Here is a 14,007-nt window from a genome sequence, read left to right as displayed (position 1 = left end):
CCCTCTGTCCACACAGTGCTGCTGGCACTTGGCGTAACCAGAGCAGGCTGCACCCTGAGAATAAACTCTGAGGGTCTTCTGCCTGTGTCAGGATAAAGGCTGGACTGTAACTGAGCAAAGATGTATTACTGTTGCTTTTCTTTCCTACCTACACATCTGCACCAAAAACTGTGGCACCTACTCATCTTCACCAGAAACTGTAGGCCCTTCAGTCCTGGCCAGAGACAAACCGAAGTGAAGCAAGGGGATCACTTTGCAGTCTCATGGGTTTGGATTGCCCTGTTTGTGTGGGCTCAAGGTTGTCCATCTTGAACTAAAACAAAAAACCCACAAGAGGAGGCCTGCTAATGTGTTTTCTTTCTTTCCTCAGTATTTCTGGCTTCTTGTGCTCTCAAGAGGTTTGGTTGGCATCGGTGAAGCAAGTTACTCCACTATTGCCCCAACCATCATAGGAGACCTTTTCACCAAAAACACCAGGACCCTTATGCTGTCTGTTTTCTACTTTGCAATTCCTCTTGGCAGGTAAGTGGGAAAAAAAAAAAAATATTGCTGCTTTCATCTGGTTTTGGCTTTTCTCTTAGCAGCACAGAATCATTTTGGTTAGAAAAGACCTTGAAGATCGATTCCCACTGTTAACCCAGCACTGCCAGGTCACCACTAAACCATGTGCCTCCTTGCTGGAGTGTGTCCAGAGAAGGGCAACAAAGCTGAGGAGGGGTTTGGAACACAAGACCTATGAGGAGAGGCTGAGGGAGCTGGGGTTGCTTAGCCTGGAGAAGAGGAGGCTCAGGGGAGACCTTATTGCTGTCTACAGCTACATGAAGGGAGGTTGTAGCCAGGTGGGGGTTGGTCTCTTCTCCCAGGCAACCAGCACCAGAACAGAGGGCACAGTCTCAAGCTGCACCAGGGGAGCTTTAGGCTGGGAGTTAGGAAGAACTTCTACACAGAGAGAGTGAGTGGCCATTGGAATGGGCTGCCTGGGGAGGTGGTGGGGTCACCATCATTGGAGGTGTTTAGGAGGAGAATTGATAGGGTGCTTGGTGCCATGGTTTAGTTGATTAGGTGGTGTTGGATGATAGGTTGGACACGGTGATCTTCAAAGATCTTTTCCAACCTGTTCTATTCCATTCCATTCCCATTCCCATTTCCATTTCCATTCCATTTCCATTCCATTCCATTCCATTCCACCACTGCCCTGGGCAGCCTGTTCCATGGTTTGACAACCCTTCTGGGGAAGAAATTGTTCCTGATGTCCTAAACCTGCCCTGGCACAACTTGAGGCTGTTTCCTATTGTCCCATCTCACAGTAAGCTCACAAATCTTAAGCTGCTGCTGCTAGTTCTGCCTTTGGTTGGAATGGCTTGGACAGGAAAATACTGTGAGCAGTGACTAATTAGTTGCAGGAACTGGCTTCTTTTTCTAGCCCTGTTACTGGTTCATGTGTCATTTTGGGGAAGAAATTGTTGTGGGGTTCTTTTTTTGGTGTTGTTTGGTTTGGTTATTTTTACAACAATGAAGTAGAAATTGAATCAAAATATTGTAGCTGGCTTCTTTTTGTTTTAATAGAATCATAGAGTGGCCAATGTGTAGAACCCAGCATTTAGCTGTGTTCAATCTCATGCTCTTGGACTCTGCCCATCTGTCCAGCCTGTCAAGGTTCCCTTTGCAGAGCTCTCCTACTCTCTAACAGATCAACTCCTGCCCCCAGCTTGGTGTTGTCTGCAAACTTACTGATGATGAACTCAATGCCCTCATCCAGATCATTGATAAAGATATTAAAGAGCATGGGGCCCAGAAACAAACCCATGGCATCACTTCTGCACAGGATGCTGTCCAGCTCTGCGAATCGGTAGGCAAGCTATGCAAACCCACCCTGCCTACCACCTCACAACAGCAGGTCAACTATGATTTGGAAAAGATAAAAGGAAAACATTTAAAGCCAAAACACCATCACAGATTCCCCTCCTGTCCCAGCTCTCAGATGCTGTGTTGGGCTGATGAGGGAACTCAACTGAAAGAAAGAGCCAGAGGAAATAACTGCTCCAGATCTGTCTCTTGGCTTTCATCAAGCATCTCTGGGCTGAGCTGTCCTCCACTGCTCTGCCTTGAGTGTGAACTGTTGTGACAGACTCACTCTTCAGCCTTGCTGGCTACACTAGGCTTCACAGTTTCCCCAGTTGTTATTTCAGTGGCACTAAAAGGGACTGGCTACTGCTATGGTGCCCACCAAGCCATCTAAGACTGGCTTAGTTGTGTTGTGCTAGTTTAGGTTGGACAAATTCAAAGTTGGGCAGAATTTGGGCACAAGCCCTGTGAGGGGAGACTGAGGGAGCTGAGATTGCTTAGCCTGGAGAAGAGGAGGCTCTATAAAAAAAAAGAGTAGCCAGGTAGGGGTTGGTCTCTTCTTCCAGGCAACCAGCACCAGAACAAGAGGACACAGTCTCAAGCTGCACCAGGGGAGGTTTAGGCTGGAGGTGAAGAAATTCTTCATAGAAAGAGAGATTGGCCATTGGAATGTGCTGCCCAGGGAGGTGGTGGAGTCACCACCACTGGAGGTGGTTAGGAAGAGACTGGATGGGGTGCTTGGTGCCATGGTTTAGTTGATTAGATGGTGTTGGACTCGATCTCGAAGGTCTTTTCCAACCTGGTTAATTCTATTCTATTCTATTCTATTCTATTCTATTCTATTCTATTCTATTCTATTCTATTCTATTCTATTCTATTCTATTCTATTCTATTCTATTCTATTCTATTCTATCCTATCCTATCCTATCCTATCCTATCCTATCCTATCCTATCCTATCCTATCCTATAACTCAGGGTAAAACTTCTGGTTTCTGATGGTGCATTTTAGAAGTTAGAGCACTCACCCTGAGATCAAACTCACACACATCCCTCTTGAGAAAAAAAAGAGATAGCAAAGTCCTTAACTGGTGAGCAGAATCTGTTCCCAAGAGGGGCAAGGATGCCAGTTGCTTACAATGAGAATTCAGTGAACTGTGGCTAGCAAGGAATGACAAACATTAATCCTGTTTGGCCTGGAAGGGAAAGCTGAGGGGAGACCTTATTGCTCTCTACAACTACCTAAAAGGAGATTGGAATGAGATGTGGGTTTCTGTTTCTTTTCCCACATAACTAACAATAGGACAAGGAGAAATAGCCTCAGCTTGTGCCCAAAGGAGGTTTAGCTTGGATATTAGGAAAACTTTCTTCACTACAAGAGTGGTCAGGCTTTGGAAGAGGTTGTCCAGGGAGAGAGTGGACTCACCATTCCTGGAGGTGTTCAAAAACCATGCAGATATGGCACTCTGGGACATGGTTTAATGACCATGGTGGTGGTGGGTTGATGATTGGACTCAATGACCTGAAAGGTCTCTTCCAGCCATAACAGTTGTATGATTCTGGGACTTCATTATCTCAACATCCAACAGATATGTGAATCCATGGTTTGATGTGGGGGCTTGCCTGTGTAAGGATCCCCCAGATTTGGGGTGACTGTAGATGACAACCTGCAAAACATAGCCATCTGTGCACTAAAAGCCTGTGATGGCTGGCAGCTGCCCCACAGCCATCCTGGCAGCTTTTAACCACGGCAATCTCAGCCACAAATGCAGCAGTTCTGAGAAAGGGATTTTCACTCCCTTCTGTTCACTTGGAGAGACTCTTGGCCATGTTCACCTCTACCCAGCAGCCTGTGAGCCACCTTTTGTCACCACTGTGCAATTCTTAGCACGTGGCTGAAGTTCCTGTTGTAACTTTTCTCTCTCAGAAGGCACTTCCAAGAGTCAGGTCTGATGTTCTCCCAGCAGACTTGTCATCTTCTTCTTGGTTTTTTTCTGACAAGCTTATGGAAAACTGTTTCTTCCTGGGTAATTAGAACTAAGTACTATTAAATTGCAAGGCCCAAAAAGAAATGTAGTGATGGAATGTGGTCTGTCCTTGAAGGGCACTTCTTCACTGAGAGCTTGAATGTGAAGTTGTTAAGTATTCCTATTAGTGCACAGAAAGGTCTGATGTGGAATTCAAATTGGGAGATAAATTCTCGTTGAGGCTCTGTTTCCATCCACTGTAAATTGAAAGGTCAACCATAAATTTGAGATCAGTTCCCAAATTTCCCTCCCATTTGAGCATTTTTAGACCAACAGTGCTGGGAAGAGTTATGCATTAGCCACCATCTGCTTCACCTTCAGGCCCTGCGTTTCTTCCTGCTGCAGAAGAGAGCCTAGGACACAAAATTGATTGTGTCTCTTTTTACGCTGCTTTAAGAGCAGCCTGGCTGTGGTAGTCTGCTAAAGCTCTGACTGACTCTCATCTTTGTATTTCTTGCAGTGGCTTGGGATACATCACTGGGTCAAGTGTGAAGCAGGTTGCTGGAGACTGGCACTGGGCGTTGCGGGTAAGCCACTCCTAATAACACCTTAATGTGAGCTGCAAGGGTGGATCAGTGATGGGGACAGTTCTGTCACACAGCACCTCAACCTGTTGTTAGACCTAGAAGCTAAGAGGATTGGAAGTCACATCTAGGAATATTAAGTGCATGGCAGATGCACTCTCTAAGCAAACAGGAGCAGTATGTGGGTTTGGCTGCTCGTGCTTTGGTTTCTCCCTGCCTGGGAGCAAGATTTTTTCCAATCAGTTCATTATCAGCCCGTCCACGATTTCTTGATGAGGATGGGAAGACGAGCCATTGGCCTTAAATCAACTCCACAGTGCCCTGCTGTCAAGAAACTCCGAGAATGGCTTCCTGCTTTGAGGAAAAAACACTTTGTTCCAGTTTCCGCTTGTTTTTCTGCCCTGAGACAGTCGGTTTCCTTCTATTTTAACCTCTTGGGACCCTGATAAATGTGTTGAAAAGATAATACACTCCAATCACATAGGCACAAACAGATCCTGCACACAAAGATGTCTTGAAAGAGCGGAGAGGAAGTGGCCCAGCAGAACTGTTGTCTGACCTTTGGCAGGCTGGGTGGCACGAGCCCCCATGAGGTGCATTCTCTGGCTCTGGCACTTCGTGAAGACAACAATTCTCATGGAGCTCAGGCCAACACCATTTTTAACAGCAGGTGATGAAATGCATGGATTCCCATCTCAAGCCAATGCACCCCTCTGTGACCCAGGCCATTCCCTCCCTGTCCACCAAGGGTAAGCCAAGCCAGGAAAATCGCCGCGAGCAGGTCATCTGCAGCTGGGAGGGTGGAGAGGCTTTTCCAGCTGTGGAGAGGCTTTTCCAGCTGTGGAGAGGCTTTTCCAGCTGTGAACCAGAAATGAAAAGTTGATTAGTCTACATCTTCACACCAAGAGGATGGTCACCTCATTCAGTAGCAGAAGTACTCCAAGGGCAAAATTAACTTTTGAGTGGAGACCAGCGTAAGGAATGTGAAACCCCAAAGCTGCTCCTCGCCCTGATCAATGGGCTTTAAAGCAGGTTGATTCATTGGAGCACTCTTGTGTTTCTCTCTGTAAAACCCAAATGATTAATGTGTGCAAAGAGTTCCTCACCAGCATCTTTCTCTTCAGATGAAGTGTCCATAGTTATCCCGAGAAATCCAGGCTGTTGCATGCCTGTACCTCTTATGGGATCATGATGTCCACTGTGGCAGAGTGCTCCATGACTCCCTGATTGTGCAGGATCATAGAATCAATAAGGTTGGAAAAGACCTCAAAGGTCATCAAGTCTAACCTGTCACCCAACACCTCATGACTACTAAACCATGGCACCAAGTGCCACGTCCAATCCCCTCTTGAACACCTCCAGGGATGGGGACTCCACCACCTCCCTGGGCAGCACATTCCAATGGCTAACAACTCTCTCTGGGAAGAACTTTCTCCTCACCTCCAGCCTAAACTTCCCCTGACTCAGCTTGAGATTGTGTCCTCTTGGTGTTGGTTGCCTGGGAGAAGAGACCAACCCCCTCCTGGCTACAACCCCCCTTCAGGGAGTTGTAGATAGAGAGGAATCTGACAAGCTGCACATCTCTGTGGTGGTTGCTTTGGACAGCATTGCTTAACTTTTGCAGTCCAACAGCAAGGATGCTTCCAGACATCAGCATAAAGCAGCTTCTGTCCCTGTGGCAATCATTGTGCTCTTGAAAGATGTAGAAGGTTTCCCCAGGTGATGCTTCCCTCTGTGGTCTCCAAATCTTCAGTGGGCTGAAGAAGCCAAAAGGGCACTTTGGCAAGTGGCAGCTTTGTCTCTGGATCTCACAGCAATGTCAGTGTTTCCCTGGAGCACTGCTGAGTATCAGTGGGTATTGTCCTGTTGGGGGGAGAGGGTTAAGCCTTCAGATAAAAATCAGAGAGGCTTCAATTATATGGCCCTTGAAAAAATCTCAGCATTTCCATTTTTTTCCCCCAAACCAGTGCTGTGTCTTGTGTTCAAATGTGCTAAGGACACAGTGACAGGCTGCCTCTGTCCCTGGATGAAGGATTTTCCTGACTTTCCAGTTCTGAACTATTTTTGTCTTGCTTTCCCTAGTAGAATTCTGAGTTTGTCATCTTTGGTCATGAAACACTGCTCTCTGTGGAAAGGCCATGCTCAGGTTATTATTGGAAGCACAAGGGGTGTTTGGGAGCAGGAATTTATGTTTAAAATAGCCTGCATAGAAGAGATGATAGTTCAGTGACAAAAAAAAATGTTCCTATCTTCCTAACACAGCTATTTTCCATCCTGACAATGATGGAATTCCTGTGTCAAAACAGGAATCCTCTTTGTAGCTTACAAAACTCTCTGGGATCTTTGGATTTCTATCTAGTGATTGGGAGAAAAGATTGGCCCCTCAGTTTAAGAAGGATATTGAGAGACTTGAACATGTCCAGAGAAGGGCAACGAGGCTGGGGAGAGGTCTGGAGCACAGCCCTGTGGGGAGAGGCTGAGGGAGCTGGGGTTGCTTAGCCTGGAGAAGGGCAGACCTTCTTGCTCTCTACAACTACCTGAAGGGAGGCTGTAGACAGATGGGGGCTGGTTTCTTCTCTCAGGCAAGCAGCACCAGAACAAGAGGACACAGTCTCAAGCTGTGCCAGGGGAGGTTTAGGCTGGATGTTAGGAAGAAGTTCTTTACAGAAAGAGTGATTGGCCATTGGAATGTGCTGCCCAGGGAGGTGGTGGAGTTACCATCCCTGGAGGTGTTCAAGGGGGGATTGGACGTGGCACTTGGTGCCATGGTTTAGTCATGAGGTCTGTGGTGACAGGTTGGACTTGATGATCCTTGAGGTCTCTTCCAACCTTGGTGATTCTGTGAAACTGGGAAATCTAACCCTTGAATGCATCTTCCAGCCTCAATTTTCAATATTTCTTGGTCTGCTGTCCACTGAAAATGGCAAGCTGTTTTGGGTTAGGTGAAAGAGGGATGCATGTCAAGCAAGGATTTTCCAAGCCATCATGCTCCCAAGGTCCAGAAATCTTTCCCCTGGCCTCACTGCCTTTAAAAGGCTTCTACATGCTTCCAGAAACTAGCTGGTCTCTCAGCCCAGCTGGGAATTGGTTTCCAAAGAGTTAAATGTCACTGAAGAACCAAATTTAGATGAATCTTGGAACTTTAGTAGGACTGCTTCAGTCAGAGTATTCTCAAAGCTGCGTGCTTCCAGAGTGAGATAAGAGTCCAGGGAATGACAGGGAGGAAGGAAGGAGCAGATGCCTCAGTGTGCTTACAGATTCTGCCTAACTGTAAAGAATCAAGCTGCTGAAACTAAATAAATGTAATCTCCTCCTTCCTGACTGGTGACAGCAAGCCCTGCTGACTCCTGTGCTAATTCCCTGCTCCTTTCTTGCAGGTATCTCCACTCCTGGGAATGATAACAGGGACACTCATCTTGATATTTGTACCTGCTGCTAAAAGAGGAAATGCTGAACAACTCGGGGCCCAGCTGAAGGCTCAGACCTCATGGCTAAGAGACATGAAAGCACTGATTAGAAAGTAAGAGCACTTCAGCCCAAAGCATTCCCCATCCCTAATGGTGAACTGGAACATCCAGTGGCCTGTGCTCTTAGCACTGGGGGACTGGAAAGTGGCACCATGAGGGGAGCTGGGGGAAGCTTAGTCTGTGCACCTATGTTTTCATGAGGTATAGTGATGATGATGGCTTCCCACTTCTGCTCTAACACTTCCAAGACTGAGATCTAAGAGATCCCAATGCTTTGTTTGGCTCATGCTTCAGACAAATCAAGGCTTTTGAAGTGTAGAAAATGCTGTATTCCTGTATTAATTGTTGTGCCACTCTTGTTCAGACACTTAGACCCTTTTTCTTCCATGAGGGAGCTACTCTGCTGAGGGGAGAGTTAAATGGCAGAGCGACAGAAGAGTGAGAAATACACAAAAGCTTGCACTATAAGGCAGATTTCAATGTGTCTGCATAAGACAGCCAGGTGTGACTGAATGCCCAAGCACTGAATGTGCTCATGTGTGGAAAAATGTGGAGCTGTGCAGAAAAGTTTGTGTGCTCACCAGTGTTCAAGCAGCTCTGCTTGCTTCCAGAGCGCTGGCTGTGAACATGCAAACACCTGTGAATTCAGTGTTCTACTGGAATTCTGATGGGAAACTTCTGGTGTCCCTCATTTTTGGAACTGCTGGCTAGAATTGTCTCCCTCCTATTGCCATCCAGTGTCAAAGGGCTATGAAAACTGATGGTGGCTTATAGACAGGAGCATTTATCAACGTTTCTGCATTGCTTATGTAGGTAGTTTATCCAAATAGTAATAGTGGGGAGAAGTGAAAGTGGTCATGCAGGTAAAGAGGTGATGTAGTCTTAGTGGCTAAGTAGTGACAAAGGTCCCAAGAAAAATGGTCTCTGTGAGGCAAATCTGAAGAGCTAAGTAAGTTACTATCAACAGAGCATCACATATGAAGAACTATTCCATGCCTCTTATCCTCCATTGCTTTGTTTCTGTCCCTTGGCAAAGGGAGGTGGCTAGTCTGGGAGAACACTGTGTTTTGTCACTGAAGCACTGCCTGCTGTCTGGGGCTTCTGCTTCCTCACTTTTACCACTAAACCTCCTCTTGCATCTCCGCAGCCGCAGCTATGTGTTCTCATCGTTGGCCACCTCAGCCGTCTCGTTTGCCACAGGGGCACTGGGCATGTGGATCCCTCTCTACCTTCACAGAGCACAGGTGGTGCAGAAGACAGCAGAAACCTGCAGCTCACAGCCCTGTGGCACCAAAGACAGGTGAGATTCAGACTCAGCTGCTTTAAAGATGGGGAGAAGAGAGTGTTGGGCTTATTTACCAGAGGAAACAGGCAGGTCCCAGAGGGTCAAGTTACTAGAATGTCAGTAATTTCCTCTAGGCCTTTACAACAATGGTAGGAAATGCTGGGGTCTGTAAACGAGGCTTTATTTCTCTTCTTCATTGCATGAAGTCAAACCAAGGGAGAAGTGGTGACCTCAGCTCTGTCTTGGTTCCCAGACTGTGGTGCAGAAGTTGAAAAGAGACTTTTGTCTGTGCCTCAGAGGGTGTTTGGAGAGCTGAGAACTTGGGTTTTGAAGCCCCATACTTAAGCTGTGATAGCAGCAGAGGAAGCTGGCAGGTTGGGCAGCCACAGTGGTGGTTGTAATTCAGAGGTTGGACTGCTTCCCCTGAAGGCTACAGAGACTAACCATGAAGACTTCTGCTTCTACATGAGGGAGCAGTGTGCTTCAGTGTTCTGTATGCTGCTGTGTGTGCCGAGTTTGGCTGAAGGATGGTGCAGAGATGTGGGTCTGGAGTGCTCAGTGTTATGCAGTGGTTTGGGGTTTTTTTTTCCAGTCCCAGTTATATAACATCACTTGCAGCCCAGAAGCTGGGAAAAGTCATCCATTGTTTCGTGCTTTACCTTGGTGGCACAAGCCATGAAATGCTAAAAAAGCATTTCTCCAGGTGAATAAAAGAGACACAAAACTGCTGCTGCTTTTTCTTTTTTCGTCATTCTTTCTTCTTCTTTTTTCTTCTTCTTTCTTCTTCTTCTTTCTTCTTCTTTTTTCTTCTTCTTCTTCCTTCTTTTTTGTTCTTCCTTCTTTTTTCTTCTTCCTTCTTTTTTCTTCTTCCTTCTTTTTTCTTCTTCCTTCTTTTTTTCTTCTTCCTTTTTTTCTTCTTCCTTCTTTTTTCTTCTTCCTTCTTTTTTCTTCTTCCTTCTTTTTTCTTCTTCCTTCTTTTTTCTTCTTCCTTCTTTTTACTTCTTCCTTCTTTTTTTCTTCTTCCTTCTTTTTTTCTTCTTCCTTCTTTTTTCTTCTTCCTTCTTTCTTCTTCTTTTTTTATCTTCTTTTTTTATCTTCCTTTTTCTCTTCCTTTTTATCTTTTTTTTATTTTCTTTTTTCTTTTCTCTTTTAGCTTTTCTCTTTTTTTTCATTTTTCTTTCTTCTTTCATCTTTTTTTCTTTTTCTCTTTCTTCTTTCTTCCTTTTTCCTTTTCTTTTTTCTTTCTCTTGTCTCTCTTTTTTTTTTTTTTTTTTTTTTTCCCTGTCAGCTCTTCTGCTTTTTTAGCCTGGGGGCGGGGTGGGGAAATAACATCGGGAAAACCTTCTCGTTGGAGCTGACACAATCCCATCTCAAGTAAAGCACTTAGTGGTTTGGAAGGCCATCAACCAGAGCGCCCAGCGGGCAGTCTCAGGCTGTCCTGCAGAAATGCAGCGAGCAGAAAAATACAGCTCCACTCTGACTGCCCATCTGCTGTTTACCAAGAGAACTTTTCCACTCCTTGATGACACCTACATTTCGAGCTGCCCTGGAGCTACTGTAATGGAGCTGCCAAAGATTCTGTAACCCAAGTCCTGAACCTCTGCAATATGGAGAATCATAGGCAGCTCCTGGCCCTTTAAATTGGAAGGAGCACATTTCAAAGGTATAACCTGACAGCAAAAGAAAGCTTCCTTGAAGTGGTCTGAAAGGGGTTAGGAAGTCAGAGTGTGTTGGAAGTCTCTTAAGTATGGGGCTTCAAAACCTAAATTCTCAGCTCTCCAAACACCCTCTAAGGCATAGACGAAAGTCTCTTTTCTACTTCTGCACCACAGTTTTGTTAGGCTTCCTTCCCCTCCAGCTTCGTAGTGTTCTGTCTGTGACTTTCCCCTTACCTGATCAACGTGAAGCTATTACTTAGCTGTGTGCATACACAAGCAGCTGTACAATGCACCTTGTAGGAAGCTCAGCCCCACCCGAAGCAGCAGCATGAGACCTTTGCACCCCTTTGCATTTTGATCAGTGCCTGTGTGCAAGGCTGAATTTCCTACCCTGTTTTTCCTAACTGCAGGGGATGAGTGCTAAAATCACAAGCCCTCAGCAGGGGAGCTCCTTTGTTTTCTTTTGAATCTGGAAAGCCAATGTTCAGGTTTCCAGTAGCCAGTTTCCCCTAGTAATTTGTTCAAAGATTAAGTCCATTTGGGGGGGAGGGAGGAGGGCAAGGGGAGGGGGGGGGAGTGACCTCCAATAAATAAACCTGTCTCTCTTTTTGTTTGTTTGTTGGGTTTTGTCCTTTTTACTAGCTTGATCTTTGGAGCAATCACCTGCTTCACTGGTTTCCTGGGTGTGATCACCGGGGCAGGGGCAACCAAATGGTGCCGGTCAAAAACCCAGCGAGCTGATCCCCTTGTCTGTGCCGTTGGCATGCTGGGATCAGCCATCTTCATCTGTCTGATCTTCGTTGCTGCCAAGAGCAGCATTGTGGGAGCCTATGTAAGTATAATCCTTTGCATATGCCAGTCTCACTCTTACTCTCCCTGCTAAACTCCTTAGAACACTCCCTGTGTCGTTGCCTGCAGGAAGCTTGAGACGTTGGGTTTGCTTCTCCCTTTCTGAATGCCCTTCATTGTGGCACACTCTAGATGTGCCTGGAAGGGATAATGATGTCTCAGCTGCTTAACCCCACCTAGTAAACTGTCCTCAGAACTCAGAGCTGGGGATATAGTGCATGCATGGAAAGCCACAGCTCCCTGCCTTCCAAGTGCTCTCTCTGTACCTCTATCCATACCTCTATTCTCTTGCCTAATTCTTTGGTGTTGGAAAATCGGCCACTCCCCATGCAATAAGGGTATTGGAGCTGCAGTGATACCAAATGATAATTGCACAATCACTTGTCTGTGGGCATGCTTTTGCCTACCTGTAAGTACCATTCATTTCCATACATGGGGAGCTTGCTGCAGAGCAGTATTAATGTAATTATCAGGTCATTTCAATTTGTTGTTATCTGTATTGCCATAGCACCCAAAATCCCAGTCACAGCCCAGGAACCCACAGTACTTGTGCTGCTCAAATGGAGATTGAAAGATGGCCCCTCCCTGAGTGTTTGTAATCAAGGCATCAGATAGATCCAAACAAAAAGACTGAAGGGAAAACTCAGGTATAATAATCCAGCCTCAGGCTAGAATCTTGCTTCCAGCAGAGAGCAAAGATCAAGTACACTGAAGAGGCCCCAGGTTCCCTTTCAGTGTACTGGAGAGAAGCCTAGGACCTGGGAGAAGGTCCTAGGGAAAGCATGAGATGGTTGGAGATGGATCACCTAGATAGGATGGACTCAAAAGCTGGGGAAAGTACAGTAAGATTTCTGGGTGTCTTTTCTCATTTCTGATAGCTTCCTTGATGGTTGTGCCCTGGCTGTCATCCTGAAACAGCATCCTTGAGTTCTGTATGACTGTGAGAGGCAAGAGCAATGCTCTGCCCTGTGCCCCAGTGCGGTGGCTCTTGCACACCTCCTCTACTGTCACTGTTCTTAGACTTCTGTCATTGATCACACCATGCTAAAATGGAAGGGTTAGTGGTTCTGGATCACCCACTGGCTCAAAGCTCTAAAATTATCTCTTCTAGGCATTTAGATGAGTCCCCATAAGATGATATTCTCTCGCCATTGAGCTGTGATGGCCACCAGATCACTGTCTTCCTCCCTGATCTAGTCAGCAGTCAGGAGATTTTAATGCCAACTTATACTGGCGTCAGCTTAAATGAAGTGTTCAGCACTCCAGCAAGGTTCAGCAGAGCCTTTGCTTTTTAATTTCTTGGCTTTTGGGGATTTGCATTTTTTCCTGGAGAAGACCTGCATTTCCATTAGCATGATCACCTGTCCCTCACAGGCTGTCAGCTCTCTGCTCTCTTCCTCCCCTGAACGCACATACATTTTCTCTCCTGCTCAGTCCTGTCTTGCAGATGGATTTGGTCCCTGAGGGCAGCTGCTGTTCCAGTTCTGTAGCAGCCACTCCTACCTGGAGCAGGTAGAGAGAGTTCTTTTTTTCCATCCAATCTGTTCATGCTAATCCAGTATATGATTGCCAGTGGTAGAAGTGGCTGGAAAAGTGGAATATAGCAGCATTCCTATCACCTAGCTGCCCAGACACTTGGGTGTTTATCTTCTGCTCTCTCAACTGGCTCTATAGCCCAGGTAGTTCTTGTTCTGTTTCCCTTGCAGCCTGTGGATTTGTGTGCCCTGGTCCAGCTCCTTAAAACAGCAATCTACATATCTTTAGGTCCCATTCTGCCTGAAATATTTCCTCTTTGAAATGTTGGGTTTCAAACCTGTCTCTTGAAACCCATTGGCATCATCACGTTGCTCTGCTCAGACACTGCAGCAGCAGATTTTACACTGGTTTCAAGCTCCAAATGACTGGAGAGAGATGCTTTGCTTTGCCTTCCTTTTTGACACTGTTCCAAGTTCCTGTTGTACCTCAATTTCAACATCTCTATCAATTCCTCCAAGACGTTTTATGGTCTTGCAGAGACAGCAAGTCCCAGGGTGAAACCTTGCCACAGAGCTTCTACAGCATCTCTGTCTCAGCCCCAGGGACCTTTTGCTGACATGGTGGTGGTGATTTACCTCTTTCTGAGGCATCAGCGTTGCCCAGCACTGACATGGAGTTAAACTTGCTTCAAATTCAAGAGTACTGTGGGAGCCTTACCCAGCATTTCAGAGAGGAATGCAAATAATGAAGATGCAGACAGATGTCAGGCATTGGAACAGGCTGCCCAGGGAGGTGGTGGAGTCACTGTCCCCGGAGGTGCTCAAGCCACGTGTGGACATGGCTCTTGGGGACATGGTTTAATGGCCATGGTGGTGTTAG

At 46.2% G+C, this 14,007-nt stretch overlaps 1 protein-coding gene across 4 annotated transcripts in view; it reads left to right on the top strand.

Moving 5' to 3' along the window:
* SPNS2 (SPNS lysolipid transporter 2, sphingosine-1-phosphate) overlaps window positions 1-14,007 on the top strand; it is a 163,383-nt gene that overhangs the window by 101,912 nt on the left and 47,464 nt on the right. For all 4 annotated transcript variants that reach the window (XM_054166681.1, XM_054166683.1, XM_054166680.1 and 1 more), the window contains exons 4-8: window positions 371-522; window positions 4,330-4,396; window positions 7,771-7,913; window positions 9,008-9,160; window positions 11,446-11,635. In XM_054166681.1, the coding sequence (XP_054022656.1) occupies window positions 371-522; window positions 4,330-4,396; window positions 7,771-7,913; window positions 9,008-9,160; window positions 11,446-11,635 (705 nt within the window). The remainder of the gene's footprint in view (window positions 1-370; window positions 523-4,329; window positions 4,397-7,770; window positions 7,914-9,007; window positions 9,161-11,445; window positions 11,636-14,007) is intronic.

The sequence above is a fragment of the Dryobates pubescens genome, chromosome 13 (assembly GCF_014839835.1).
Source record: "Dryobates pubescens isolate bDryPub1 chromosome 13, bDryPub1.pri, whole genome shotgun sequence".
In the NCBI taxonomy this organism is placed as follows: domain Eukaryota; kingdom Metazoa; phylum Chordata; class Aves; order Piciformes; family Picidae; genus Dryobates; species Dryobates pubescens.
The sequence above is the reverse complement of the archived record's forward strand: the minus strand, read 5'-3'. Positions and strand labels throughout refer to the sequence as shown.